Source organism: Alligator sinensis, unplaced genomic scaffold (assembly GCF_000455745.1).
Source record: "Alligator sinensis unplaced genomic scaffold, ASM45574v1 scaffold1204_1, whole genome shotgun sequence".
Lineage (NCBI taxonomy): Eukaryota > Metazoa > Chordata > Crocodylia > Alligatoridae > Alligator > Alligator sinensis.
In genome coordinates, this window is record NW_005842412.1 from 1,024,639 (window position 1) to 1,040,098 (window position 15,460).

Consider the following 15,460-nt stretch of genomic DNA (forward strand, 5'->3'; position numbering starts at 1 on the left):
CTACCTCCTGGAGGATCCTGACCATGAAGCAGCAGTCAATTTGCAGCTAGAGAACTGTTCATGCTTGTCTCACACTGCCTACGTCCCCACAACTCTCCTGCTTACCCCCCAGCCAGCACCACTTTGTTCTTCCTTCCAGTGCCTATCCGCTGCTTTTGGTCCCAGACTTCCCTTTGGCCCTGCTCCTCCTTCCCCTCATCCAGGTGCTCAAAGACTCACTACAGCACTCTCCTATGGCTACCAATGTGGCCCCAGTTTCTTCTTTATACCCCTGAAACCACCTTTTGGACTGCTGAGTAATTCATTCCAACTGACGCACATCTGCTAGCATTAAAGAATGATGGACCAAACCCAAAACATTGCCACGGACAGTCCCTAGATTCACTGGCAAGTTCGCCCAAGAAAAGGGAAGTTAGTTGGGGACTAAAGGCACCAGTCACGAATTCAGGAAGCCTGGACACAATTCTGAGCGGTGGCACCGACTTGCTGAGAGATCTGTATCCATTCATTCAGGGTAGGAAGTTCCAAATAATGTAATGGCTGATAAGATTCTTTGGGTAAATGTGATATCTTTTATTAGAGCAACTAAATAGTTGGAAAGATTGCTCTTTGCAAGCTTTTGGGCTACAGCCAATGCTCCCAAAAGAACCTAAGTTGCACTTCAGAAAAGCTGCAAGGAGCCTACATCTCATTGAAAGTCAACAGGGCACAGACTCTTAAATCACTGAGGAGTTTCCCCTAAGCTCTCTTAGTACTCAAGGTCTCTCCCTGTAAAAAAAGGAGAATAACGGGACTTCCCAGCCTTACCCGAGTTGGGAGGATAAACACGGTAAGACAGAGAGACCCTCAGCTCCGCCAGGCACGAGGGCCACACACGAGTCTATTATATTTGTGGGCCAGGTTTATGGCTTGGCCCGCCATGATTAGCCCAGCGACTTGCCACACGTTTCCCACCAGGCGCTAATCGATTTCAGCTTGAAATCAGTAAAAAGCAGCTCCCACCGCCCCTCTCTCCAAGAGCTGCCACATGCAGATCCCAGGCTGCGGGGGGGGTGCTGGGTAGTCCGAGGTCAGCTGCAGTGATTTAAGTGGGAAGAGAGCGTGGCATGACCCTGGTTCAGGATGTATATGGAAATGTAACCACCGCACACAGTATATTTTCTATTTGGAAAAAGTGACACCCTCCGTCTCCTGTACAGCTTCCTCTCCGCATAGCTTTGTTTAACTACCGGAGTCCATGCCAAAAGGCCTGCCAGCCCTTCCACACAAGTGTTGCAGTGCCCTCTAGCGCTCTGTTTTGGGAGCCTGGACGTGCTTCCCCAAACCAGCCAGGCATTAGTCACCAAGCAGAGAGACTTGGCAGTTCCTGTTCACACAAGGGCTCCTTTCAGTTTGATTGATGTGGACTGGCTCCCTGAGTTTCATTTTGACTGTTGGCTTTCAATGCAGCCTGAAACCTTGAATCAAAGCTACAGCTTTGTCTAGTTTTCACAGAAACGGGAAGCTAGGATTCCCCCCTTCTTCTCTGCCAACAAACTTAAGCACCTCTTGCTTTCCCTCCTGTTGTCTTCAAGGAGGACAATGGCCTGCAACCCAATTCCTGCCTGCAGTGAGTTCAGGGAAGCAGATGTCTAGCTATGGTCTTCTTTCTACATCCAGGGGAAGCTAGCAGGCCTGCTCCAAACCTTCAAAGCAGCAAGATAGAAATCTCTCTCCAGGACCACCAACTTTCTCAGGTGGTAACAGTGACACAAAGGGGTCTACGGCTCCAGTCGCCTCAGCATGTCACCGGAGACTTCCCAGATCACACAACGGTGCCTCAAGAAAGTCTGGATCCTCAAAACAGTCCGGGTGCAGTTCTCACTGAGCATCAACGCCTTGGCCTGATGTGGCGACTCGGTGGTCCCATCAGTTGCTCTGAAAGATTCAAATCTCTATGAAACTTGGGATGAATTTGGAGTTGGTAAGAACATTTTGTTACAGGTTTCCTAAACCATCTGAAGAGCAGAGAGAGGACTGGGACACCTCAAAGTCGGATGTTTTCAGGACCACCCTGAGGTCTGGAATCTAAAATTGTTAGATTTACACACACACACGCTTATTTGCTTGTGAAGAAATCCTTAAAAATGTAAGGCAAGCACAACCCATATCAAGCAGTTTGTACAAGCTGGCTGACAGCAGACAAGCATAGCTCTGAGAAATGTGATCCCTCTCTGTTCTCAACTCTGACAATGAGAAGTGGCCTGTCAGATGGATTGGTCTTTTCCCTGAGGTTTCTGGAAGTGGCCGTGTTGACGACGTCCTGGATTTGCCAAGTTCAATAATAATCACTCTTTTCTAACACAGCTGCAACGCTCAGGAAAAATGTGTCAGTGTTCACACTTATTATGAGCAACATTTATACGGTGGTAGTGTGAGATCAGGGCTTGTAAAAGTTTTCTGGAAATTTGGGGTGAAAACTCAGCCAACCTTTTCCTCCCCCTCCTTCTCCAGCATGCTGTAGGTTTGCAATTGGTCTTAAAGCCTGTCCACAGCATGGAAAAGATGCCACTCTAATTTGCAAAATAGGGTCACCCATTCTCTGCATCCCTGATAGGCACCAGTGACATTACATTTGATGCAGGTCACACACTCTGCCTTTGTTTTCGCTGACTTGTAAAAAAACACTCAAGTTCATAAAGGCTAATGAACTCTGTGCCCTGCAAACCAAACTCATCCCTGACTTCTCTTTTCCAATGTATCAAAGACAACAATAGTGCAAGTATCATCTGCCTTGCCTTCTAAGTGACCTTACTTCTATCTTGAGAGTGACCCTCTCATTAAAGAGGGTCAGAGGTGATTAAACCAATGCATTCACTCAGCCTTCTGCATCTCCCAAAAAGACTGTCATTATCAATTAAGGTGAACGGCCTATAGAAGATGCTGTGAAAAGATCACACCTAACTGCAAGCCACAGGACAAAAAGACCAAGCTCATTTCACTCAACAGTGGAGCTTCAATATAGTCTTCCTGTGAGCCACCTTGTGACCTATCTGCAAGTGAACCTTGGCTTCCAGACAGGGACTTTCCACAGCAGTTGTAGTGGTTACATACTGCAAAGACCCTTGGGAAATGGGAAGCTAGCCTGTTACATTGAAATGGCATCTCTGAAAAATGGCACACACGAAAATGCAGTGGATTAAATTCAGTGGGTACATAAACTAACATCAATTTTATAGGCAAGGATGTCTTGCATTTGAAACCTTGTCTAACCTTATCCCAGCTACATCATTGGCCCAATAAAAGATATCATCCTAAAAAATCCTTGCATCTTGCATAATTTCTGGACCATCATATAGCTACATCAATCTTACACTACCACAAATGTTATAGTAAGTGTAAACCAGGGGTGTCAAACATATGGTCCATGGGCCAGATCCAATCTGCAGAGGTGGGTCATGCAGCCTGCAGACTTGTTAGACGAGAACCCACCTCTGTAGCTGGATTTGGCCTCTGGGGCTGGATGTCGCAGCTGCTGGTGCTGCTGTATCAGCATAGCTCCAGCACCCGGGGATTACTGCTGCGGCTGTTTGCCTCCCCCACTCGGCCCTGGCCTACTGCTGAATCGGGGGGCTTTAGTCTGAGTGCAACTGGACTAAATTACCAGTTTACCTTACTGCGGGGTAAGTGTGGACAGACTGAACAATTACAGTGGATGCGCTCTGAGAAGAAGTAACACTCACCTTCTTGAAAATGGTACAGCTGCTTGCCTGTTCATGTCGAGGGTGGGAAAACCAATATGATTTCAATGCCAAGGGTAGGGAGGTAGAGCACTGGAAGAGCATTTCTATTAGCAACCTGGATGGTACCACATTGGATTGCCTCAGTGATCCATTTAGTTATAGCATCCCATTTCCAACCTGAACAATTACCAGATACTTGAGGGGAGCAATATATTCCCCAGTTGCATACTATTATGTGCTGACCTGCTTGGAGGAAACAAAATGATCAACAGACATGGGAGGGGATTGCTTTAGTGATTACAGAAGAGATGCACCTGCTGACACTGAGCTCAGTTTGGCAAGATACCAAATATTTTTTCTCTCTTTTTTCTCCTTTATAAGTTAGAACACAAACCAGCACACAGATGTCGCCCAAAACACATTTACCATGCTTGGTACAGATCTTAGTGATGCTCTGATGCTCCTTCTCCATTGTTTAAGAATGCTGTTGCAGCCATGACCGACGACGATGAGTTCAGAGCATCACGGCCTCTGCTAATGCAACCCCCAGCAACTAAGTCCGGATCTAGCTCAGCACATGTGATCACACTTGCCCCTAGCGGCCATCTCCAGTGAGGTTTAGAGCCTATTAGACAGCTAATACGATTATGCCTTTAGCTCACGTGCCAGAGGCTTGCGGTGTCTGAGGCTGGACTCCCTGCCCATACCAACAGTCGTGCATCGTGACATCTATGGACACGTGGGTTACTCATAACCCCAAGGAGCTGGTTATGAGTAACTGGGCTCTGCAGCAGCATGACCGTCCCATCCTAGGGCCTGCCTCTCTTCCACCCGACATCTTAGGCAGGTGCAAAGCGGGCGCTGGCTGCAATGCTGGAAGGGATTGCTGATGGTAATTACTGGCTCAACAGGGTGAAGCATGCTCGCTCGCTTGCCAGAGAGTGCTGAATGGCAGATAGTTGCTTAGCAACCAGAAGCAGCCAGGATATATCCTCTGGAAAAATCCAGTTTTGAAGGGGTAGGGGCATGGGTGGGCTAGAGAGTTTGCAGCATTGCAAACAGCGAGCAGAGATGCAACTAAGTAATTTGGAAGCCCAAAGGAACAGTGGGGAAGGTGCCAGGGGAACTACTCCAAGTAATGGGCACCGTACCAAACAGCTGGGTCTCAAGGCTTCAGCAGCACCCGACGCTGGACTGATAAGGCTAATAAAACAACAATGACATTTTCAAGAGCATCATCTATCAGCTCCAAGTACCTCTGTGCCCAATCCATCTGCATAGCAGCTTGCAACTGCATAGCTTGGGAGAGAACTCAACATGCAGACTTTCCCCCTCTAGCGATGGGATCACAGGTACAAGGCAGCAGGGGAATGACTTAGCTTGGCCAGGAATCCAGGTGCTTTTAACTACCGTGTTGTGTAGCACCGGTCTGGATAGCGTAGAGATTAACATGACAACTGCATATGATCTACACTAGGAATCCTACCACTACCACCAGTTACCTCAGCTAGACCAGTGCTAGCAACTATGGGAAATCAGAGGGAAATCCAAGTACAGGCCTTAGCTAACTACTTCAATGGCATGTTGTTATTACCACCAAATGACTTTGCAGCTTCACACCATATGATTTTGGAGCTCTCTAGACAACGCCACTAGACTGGAGACCATGTCCCCAAACCCACCATCACAACAGTTCAATCTCAACTGGCAGCCTCTGCAGAGAGGTCAACGGTTAGATGAATTATGGAGACACATCTCCATGTTAGGGTTGAGGCCTATAGAGTGATGAAGACTCGCACTCCCACTGCTGTCCTCTTCCAGGGATGCAAAGGCTATTTGTTTGGTGCCAATCACACATGCTAAAATTCACTAGAGAGAACGTTGCAAGCTTAAGGAACTCCCCCTTTCTCTGCCACCTGCAGCAGAGCTCCCTGCCTTGGGAGGAAGTCGCATGGCGGCTGTGCTCATTAACTGTCTGCACAAAAGTGAAGCAATCCTCATCACTCTTCATTGGTTTCTGAAATACCGAGCATTAAGCAAAACTGAAAGCATTTGACAACCTAAGATGGCGAACACAATTCTTTTTAATGACCCAAGATGACGACCATGAGCGTTATAATGAAACTTGCTGAGCGCTAAGTGAAATCCGGTGTCAATTTAAAATGAGCATTGTAGCGAAATAGCGCTCAGTGAAACAGTGTTAAGTGGGGATTGCCCATATTCTAGAGGACTTACAAAAAGAGCCAAGCATCAAACGTACACTGCAAACAGGTTTGGGAGAAGGCAGTCCAGCCAGCTGTACTAATCAAAGCTCCACTGTTAAGGAAAAATGTCCTTTTTTTCCATTGTTAAGGAAAAACACAATCTCAACCAGAGCTTTTCTTTTCCTTCTGTTTTTTAAATCTAACAAAGAAGAAAACAAGGGTCGAACTAACTACATCAGGCTGTATCTTATGACTATTCATTCAAATCCAATCCAAGTGACAGCATATTGACTTGGTGACCTGTGTTTAATGTATGCCTCTTTCAGGGCATCCGTGTCCAGTTTGTTCTGCAAAGGACCATTTCATGCTCTAAGAGGTACACGAGCAAATAAATGAGGAGAGATTTAATGGCCCATGGGGATGGTTTGGAACGGCCTGGAAGTAGGAGTCCAAGCGTTCACCCAACAAACTTTCAAGATGTTGAGGGACAACCTTGATTGAGGAACTTCTTATAACGCCTTCCAGACCCTCCATGCAAAACGGCTGTCACAGATTTTTTTGCTTTCACCTATCAAATAACATAGGATCTCTACTGGCAACATGCATGTGCAGCTACCAGCTCCTCAGCAGTAGAGTTTTTCAAGGTAAGATTAAATTTCAAAAGTTTTCTTGTAGTGTTTCGAATGGGAGAAACCTTCATTGAGGAGGGAGATAAGTGCACCGACAGACATACACACATACAACAGGCCGGGAACCAGTATCAATCTCTCCTTGTAGGGACTTTGCATCAACAAGCCATTCTGTTCTAAAATAGAGATGATCCTTCTTCATTGGGGGTATTTCTTTCCAATACTAATTTTGGGTGCAAGTCTTTGCTTCATGACTCTCCTGAGACAGCTTCTTTATAAGCCTCTTTGTCTAGACCATGACTGACAATGCAGTTTCCAGTTTACTGAGAAAAGGGAACAGTAGGAAATTTGCTTCTTGCAGAATTATTTTTAAAGTGTGTGCAGTTATGCGACTCTGTAAAATCTGTCAGCGTGTCTGTACAAATATACCATGCACTCAATGACATGGCTAAAAATCCACTGCCATCCACTGTCAGCGAAATATTGTCATGTCATCTCTCTGCTGGAATTGGAGCTCTGTGCTTTGAGGCATTTAAATTTGGAAGCAAAGAGAATCAGTATAGGGATGAGAGCCAGAAACGCCTCTGATCTGATTCCAGCGCTATCACTAACTTACATGATGTGAGGCAAATCACTTTATCTTTGTGCCACAGTTTCTAGATTGTAAGAATGGAGAATAACACATTACTGCAATGTTGATATGCTGCTTTGTGGATGCATAGTAGCATTACGTGCTGACTTTTTCCCCTAGCACAAAAGCTGCAAAATATTACCTTTAAGGGTAACAATGCTCCAGGCAGAGATTTAGTCACTAGTTACTATTTGCAGTGTCCTTTCAAAATACCTTGACACATCCTGCTGCCACTGAAGCTATCAATAAAATTTCCCAGAGCATTTATGGAAGTAGGATTCCTCTTAGACTTCTTCCATGATGCTGACACCTCCAAACCCTTCACCAGCGGATGCCATCCAAGACTGCTTTGAAGTCCAGAGGCTTCAAGTTGACTAGAAGAAGGTCCTTTGGTGCAGGTATGTCTATTCTTGATTAAAGATTTCTAAAGCCACTCTTTTTTTTCAAGTTTGCCCTTTTCCAAAATAACGATAGGTTTTGGCCTAAGCTAGTTTTTAAGATGAAAAAATCCTAATGCTGGCTCCTCCACTACCTTACATGTTTTGCAGTCAGCCATTCCGAGTGGCAGGGAGGGTATGGGGACACGGAGAAGCAGAGGTCTAATGTTTATGACAATGCTCCCTCTACAGGATAGAAAAATATTCATTACATTTAATTAGCGATACTGTACAACGACATAACTGGTCATGTCAGTGCAACATACAGCCTAACCATCTTCGAGAAGCGTTTGCTTCTGTCTAAAGAACAGTATTGCCAACCCAGCTGTGTCAAAACTCAAGAGACAAACTCTTAAAAATCATGAGATTTGGTATGTAAATCATGAGATGCTATTTTTGAAGTTTAAACCAATATAGGTATTATTGACTGTTGGTTTATAAATGCCATTAGTCACTTAACTTCTATTTGGTTGGAGATTTATACAAAAACTATATTACTACAACTGATAATGCTTTAGAAAAATTAAATTAAAAATTCCTACCTGCTATGACTGAGATGACATCTGCTGGACTGTTGTGCGTTTAGCACTTTCCCGACAGCACTCAGCAGGTAAGTATGTGGAGGGGAAGGGGCGGGGGGCAGATCGAGGCCCGCACAGTGAGGGAAGGAGTGGAGCAGGGGTAGGGGCCGGGGTGAATGGGGCCCCAGGGCTGGTGTGTGTTGTGCGACAGAGCCACAGGCGGCTCATCCAGAAGCATGGGGGTTGACGGGGAGTGCGGCCACTGCGCACACCCCAGGGGAGGCACGGGGGGCATGCGCCCTGTGGATTTGTGCGTGGGGCACAGGCAGGCTGCCTGCTGCAGGCTAGGGCTCTGCACCATGGTGCCTTTGTCCTGGAAGCCTCGCACGAGGCCACGTTGTGGCTCCTGTCACTGGGTGGGCAGGGGACGTGCAGCATGGCCAGTGCGCAGCTCCCGAGGCAAAGGCAGCAGGGTGCAGAGCCCCAGCCCACAGCGGGCAGCCCACCTCTGCCCCACGCATAAATCCAGGGGGCACATGCCCCCCATGCCTCCCCTGGGGTGTGTGCAGCGGCGGGGAGCCACGCTCCGCCTTACCCCCCATGCTTCTAGACAAGCCGCACGACCTGCACTGGCCCCGGGGCACCATTCAACCCAACTCCTGCTCCTGCCCCTGCCCCACTCCCTCCCTCACTGTGGGGGCCTCGATCTGCCCCCCTGCCCCCTCCCCTGCACAGACTTACCTGCTGGGCATGGCTCTACACGCACCAGAAGAAAAACCCCGAGATCTGAGAGTTCTGTCGCGGGATCGTGAGTCAGACTTAATTTTACTTAGAAATCGCAACTCTCGTGATCATTTTGCAAGAGCCGGCATCGCTGAAAGAACGACACACAAGAAAGACAGAAGAGGAGGTGGATATCTCAACACACCAACGACATTCTTTCAAGGTTGTCTTCCATGATTACTGGGAAGGCACAAGCTGATGATGGTAGCATTTCATTTCTCGTAGCTACTTGTGTACTTTTCTCTCGTGCTTTTTATAATTCCAAAATGGGAACCAGAAACAGGTGAACGACTGGGTTTTCACTGCATCTTTGCAACCCACTTCCGGGTTGTGACCACAGACAATCATCTCACCTCTGTGATGCAGACTTCCTATCTGCACAAAGGGGCTAGCATCATTTGGGAATATTTATCTTACATCAGGCACATGCGTATTCAGTTACTAATGCTCGATGTAAAGAGGGCGCCGGGATTCTGAATTGACATTTGTAGCGCTTTGGGGCCTCCTTATAATTTAAGGGTGATCTGGGATATTCTAACTCGGAAGAGATTAGAGAGAGGAAATGAACCTAATGTCATGCCTGTGAATTCGTCTTCTGTGCCTCTGTCAAACCACGTGGTCAACCAGGAAAAAACTAAGAGGATAATGAAAAGATGCTGCTGCATTTGAGCTGAGCTTCTCTGCGCTAGTATTGTAACAAAAATCCATGAAAGAAAGAACAGGTACTATGAGCAAAGAATACTGACCTTCAAGAGTTATTTCTCCCTTCCCTATGTCCTTGAAAAACCCCCAAGTAGCAGTCTGTTTGGGTAAGATTTTCAAAAGCATGTAAGGGTACCTGTAGACATGCGGGGACACTGCTCCAATGTGCTGTAATTACAGTGTGTTGGAGCAGACTTGATTAATTGAGTCTGCTAGAGCGTGATAATTAGCGTGCTCCCCGTCTCATGCATCTGGCACCCCCATTGAACAAGCTGCAGTCAAAGCGCGCCCACCACCATTTTGAAGCGTGGGATGCTGAATACATGAGACACTGCGGGTGCTTTAACTAGAGCGGCTCGAATTAAAGCATCCCGCTCCTCCCTCCCACTGCACACCCGGAGCACATGTAAAGAAGCCCTAAGTGACTTAGCTGTCTAATTCCCGTTTTTTTTTAATGAGACTTAGGCACCCATGCAACTTAAATGCATCTGCACATGTTACACTTTGTCATCATGAATTGAGTACTATTCACAGGCAGCTAGAGTCCTACAATGTACTGCATGCCATGTGTCGCTATTTCTTTTCAGGAGGCTCTCCAATCTGAGAGGCCCCGTGCCAATATGAAGAGAAGCACAGGCCCCGCTGCAAACTGCTTCACCCCAGTTCTTTTATTTATCACAGACATCTCTGTAATTCCCTTCGAAACAATGGGGGGTTGTTACCAAATACAACAAAACAATTTGGGCCTGGATTGAAAACACAGAAAGCAAAGCAGCAATCAAAATTTGATATCCAGCAACAGCATCAGAAACAAGATTTTGCTTTGCAGATGTCCTAATGCACGTGCCCACAAGATGGCAGAATGCACCGCGCCACGTAAAGCGTAATCTACCCTACTCTTAGTAAAAAATGGTCTAAAGATTTCAGTTTCCAAACCAAAGCCTGGGACAAGAGTTATTACCCAGAACAAACTGTCAGTGAAGATATTTCTTCGTTCACCCCGTTACAGTGTTGATGTTAATGAATAAAGACATTTTCTCTAAAAGCTACAGCTGGGCTCTAGCAAGAAAACTCTTGATTATGACCCTGAGTATTGCAAAAGTTCAAAGGGGCTCAGATTTTAAGTTTCTGCTTGATCCATCATACATCCCACAGCAAACATCAGCTACACATCTCAGTCCAAAGACGTGTGTGTCCAGGAACAGAGTTAGATACAGACCCCATCTCTGGTGTAAACCCAAATAAAAGGAAACCAAATTTCCAAGGCAACCTGGAACAGCTAAGGAGGCTCCCCTTCTCCCAATCTCGGTGCTCCTAATTAACGCGCTGTGGCCTAGGAATGCCTCCAAATTCTTAACCAGTTAATATATATATGATATGCACACACATACACATAATACATACATTATATACACACATACATTATATACACACACACACACACACACATATACACACACACACACATACATACATACATTATATACACACACACACACATATACATACACACACATATACCCATATTCACACACATTATATTATATTATATTATATTATATTATATTATATTATATTATATATGTCATGGAACTGTAGCAGAAACATAGTCAAGCATCTGGTCTAATTTTCTCCTCCTACTGGTTTGTTCCCTCACTTACAGGGAACTGTCAACACACGCTTAGCAAGCCTTGGCAAGAGAACAGGACAGGAACTGTCCAGTTAGAAAGCAAAAAGTTGTTATTAATGGTTTTTTATAAGCTGGATAATGATACTGTTTTAGGATAATGATGATCTTTGATAGCAGTAAGATTTTTCAACACTGAGACAGGGGAAGACCTCGTACCCTTCTGAGCTGAAAAGATGTTTTGGGGGCTTTGAGATAAAAATAGCATCAATCTGGGAAAAATGAACGGATGTGAAATAAGAAGGGGGCTCTTTTAACACTCTCGCACTGATACCTTTCTGAATATCCCTAAGATTCACTGAAACCAAGGTAATGCAAAACAGCAAAACAGTCATTGCCAGCACTGCATGACTACATTCAAATCTAGTTAACAATGATACATCAGGATTAAGCCAGCTGTCAGGAAGTGTTTCACTTGTCAGCATTGCACAAGATAAACCCATGGCAGTAATTGTGTGGCATTTAGCTTCCACATACACATGTGATAATACATGAGTATATAAGCAAGTCTCAGAAATAAATGAAGCATTCTACTAATCTGCCTACAGACAGGGTTGAAATACCAAATTAAACATTTTCACTAGGTCTTCAAGATGGAGTTTAAGTCTGCCTGACTGACAATTAAGGACCTTGAGTAACACGTGACTATGCTCTTGTCTCAAAGCAAAGCCATTATCAAAGGCTCAACACAACACAGGAAAATCAGGCTCTCCTTCATCCTGGTATAAATCAGGATTACCACACTGAAGTCAGTGGACTTAAACAGGTGTAAGATCAGTGAAAGAGGATAATTAGGTTCATAGTTTTCAATGAAGGCTATGGCTTTCACATCCCGTGTGAAAGAAGCCAAGCTCCCCTGGTGAAGAGGTTCAAACAATGGCATAGGCTATACTGCCCTTCATTCTTCTAACTTAAATATGTTGGCTATCGCTCCGTTTGAAGCACATCTGACCTTACAAACCAAAGCCCTGCTATCGTCACACAGACTTCAAAGTCTTAAGAATACTTAAAGAGTAGGGGTTTGACCCATCGTCCTTTGCCATTATTTTGCCTCCTCTACTACTATACAGTGAGTGTTGTTATAGATGTAGTTTCCACCTGGCTGTCACCTGCTCTCCACCCCAGAGATGGGTGCATTTCCGATGCAATTGAGAGGAAGCACTGTCTTGTGGACAAGGTACTGAAGCGCAACCGAGGATACATGAGTTCAGGTCTCAGCTCTCTTGCACATCCCCTTGTATGACCTTAGACCACCCACTCGGGGCCAGATTCTCTATTCCCACTTCAAGCGCCTAAGCAGCACTTGCATAGCTGCCAAATGACAGTTTTTGGCACTTACAGAGTTAGGGATTTGCCCTGTGCTTCCTTACTGCAAATGCTCAGTTGTTTGCACTTTGGCTGTGTAGGTACCCTAGGACATGTGTAATGCTGGGAAAGCTCTGAACATTTAGCTGCAGAAAATTCATGACGAGTTGGTGTTAGATGCCAAAGGAGCAGGGGCTGCCTTGCCTTTTAGCTCAGTAGGTCAGTGGCTGGGGCACTTGCTGAGGGAGAAGAAGCCCTGTGTTCTAGACCAGTGGGTCTCAACCTTTTTTGTACCAGGAACCAGCAGTAAACACGGATGGTCAGTCTTGCCCTAGTAATAGTGTAAGTAGAAAACAGCCCCCTGGCCCTGCTGGTGCCTTTCACTGCCAACCCACAGCCCTGCTTGTGCCCCTCACTCTCAAACTGCTGCCCCCTGCATGTGTGGGGCAGGGTGTGGGTGTGTGAGGCAGGGGGGCACAAGACCCTCCAGATGTGTGTGCCCACAGTGGGCACAGGGCTGCAGCCTGGCTGGACTGGCATGGGCAGGAGCCAGCTCTGTGGTCCAGCAGGCAGGACCCATAGTGGGATGGTGGAGCGGGGTTGCGAGTCTTGTTGTTGCCGTTCCCAACAGCAGGACCCCTGTGCCACCCACAATGCCAACAGCATGAGGTGGGGAGGGGGCATGCTGCCCTCACCTCCTGCTGCCAGCTGCTCGTGCACTTCCATAACCCAGCTGCCACTGCTGCATCCCACAGGCTGCCTGCACTGCTTACCACCCCATCTCCACTCCGGGGTAAAGCCGTGGACTGAGGGGAGTGGCAGCAGTGGCTGGGCCATGGCAGTGAGCAGCTGGCAGTGGGAGAAGGTGCCCAGCCCCAACCCTGGCTCAGTTTTTCATCAGCTGGAAGCTGTGCCTGAGGTGCAGCAAGGAGGTAGAAGTGGGGGGAATGGGGAAAAGCAGATGTGATGTGGGCACAATTTCCATTTGCCAGGCTCCAGTGCACTCCTTGCTGCATAACACTAGGACAGGCCACAGGCAGAGGCAAAGCCCCGCTCTGGCTCCATGGGCCAGATTCAGCCATGGGCTGCATGCTGCTGACCCCTGCCTTGGAGAACCTGGGCTTGAGTTTCTCAACTGGAGGTGGTGTCAGACTCAAAGCTCTTACATTTGGTCAGCCACCCAATGAACTAAGTCAGCTAAGTGGTTCCCCTAGTGAGGCTGCTGCTACACAGCAGTCTGATTTGCATTTGACTAGCCTGGTAAACCTCTCATCATGTACAGTTAAAGGAAAGAGGGAGTCCACCTTCCTGACTCATGCTAACATATGGAGACTAATAACACAGCAGCCACAGCATGGCTAGACAATGCTTCTGACACATACCTGCCAGACTGGAAGGACCTTCTCTATGTCGTTCAGGTTGATCCCGTCTCCATCCTCATACTTCCCTTTCCCAAGCCTAAAACAAAAACAAAACAAGAAGATCACTTAACGTTTCCACAGTTAAACTTCTGCCACAGCACAAGAAAGGAGGAGGGGTAGTTTCCTGCCTTGAATGGGAGGACTGGTGGGGGTGCACATATAAACACGTGCACACATGCACGTGCACACACATGTAAGTGGGGACAATCTCTGGGGCAAGTACGAATGGGAGATTTGCCCATCCAACATCTTTAACTCTTCTTGAGTGTCCATTTTCTATATAAATGTAGGTCAGAACAACATTACCCACATCTGACTTAAGAGTTGCAATAGCAGTTCAGTGCAACCTCTACAATCCACCAGATGCTTGGGTCTAGGTAAAGAAGGGGGTGAAAAAACCCAGAATCCTAAGCCTGGACTCCCAGATCCAGATGCACAGCACTAGCATAGTGACTGAGGCTACTCTTCCACCAGGGTTGCCTCCACAGTTTTCTTAAATCCTTGTTCACTCACTGGAAAGAGTTTTGGCTTTCCAACCCAAAAGATCGTGTGGATCTTCGTCTCCCTCCAGTGGCTGGTCTCTGTAAGAAGTTTAGAATCAGCTACAGCTAGGGAGCTTAGGGCTACACCAGGGGTGTCAAACATATGGCTCACATGCTGGATCTGGCCCATGGCCTGCCTTCCAGCCCGCAGTGCTGCCCCATGGCCCATGGGATCAGACACACATGGGGCATGGAGCTGGAGAAGGAGGAGGTAGAAGGGGAAGGATAGGGAGTCTGTGGGCTTGATCTGGCCCGCAGACTGGCCACATGCCACTCACTCAGTACATGGAGCCAGATGAGTTTGACACCCTTGAGCTAGACCCATAAAGAGATGTGGACTTTGTGGCACTCAGTACCTTGCTCCAAGGATTATTTATGTATTTTACAAGTGGCAGCCACTGGACAAAATGCATAAACCATCTTAATGAAACCTCCCCTTCCCCAGGGAATGTCTCAACCACTAGACTATAGTAACTTGCTCCTTCTCTTCCAATTTATCTTAAATTCCCTTTTGCAAAGTGGAATAGCTGCAACAGTAGGAGTGGAGACTGCCCTCATGCTGCCCCCCACAACAGTCAAGAGCTTGATAGTCAGGGAGGTGGGAGATGAGGGCTCGAGGCAGCAGGGGGAGTTAGTCTGGCTGTACCACATCCTGGATGAATGTGGACCTCATGCAGAAGAGCTGCTCTTGCTGCAGCCATGCCTTGGACCACCTAACTTGAAAACAGATCTAAGACTTAGTTTTAGGATGTAGTGCAGCGTACAGGTACCCCAGCTAACTTGGGACTGGGACCATATAGCTGGGTCAGTATGGAGCTCAGCAAGGTATGCCAGCCTACATAGAGCTCCATGCTAATGCATTAGATGGGCAATGCT

The 15,460-nt window shown here is 46.9% G+C and overlaps 1 protein-coding gene across 5 annotated transcripts in view; it reads right to left on the reverse strand.

The window, feature by feature from the left end:
• Positions 1 to 15,460, reverse strand: part of CTIF (cap binding complex dependent translation initiation factor) — a 325,604-nt gene that overhangs the window by 174,782 nt on the left and 135,362 nt on the right. For all 5 annotated transcript variants that reach the window (XM_025211551.1, XM_025211550.1, XM_014522921.2 and 2 more), the window contains one exon: positions 14,004 to 14,079. In XM_025211551.1, coding sequence (XP_025067336.1) covers positions 14,004 to 14,079 — 76 coding nt within the window. The remainder of the gene's footprint in view (positions 1 to 14,003; positions 14,080 to 15,460) is intronic.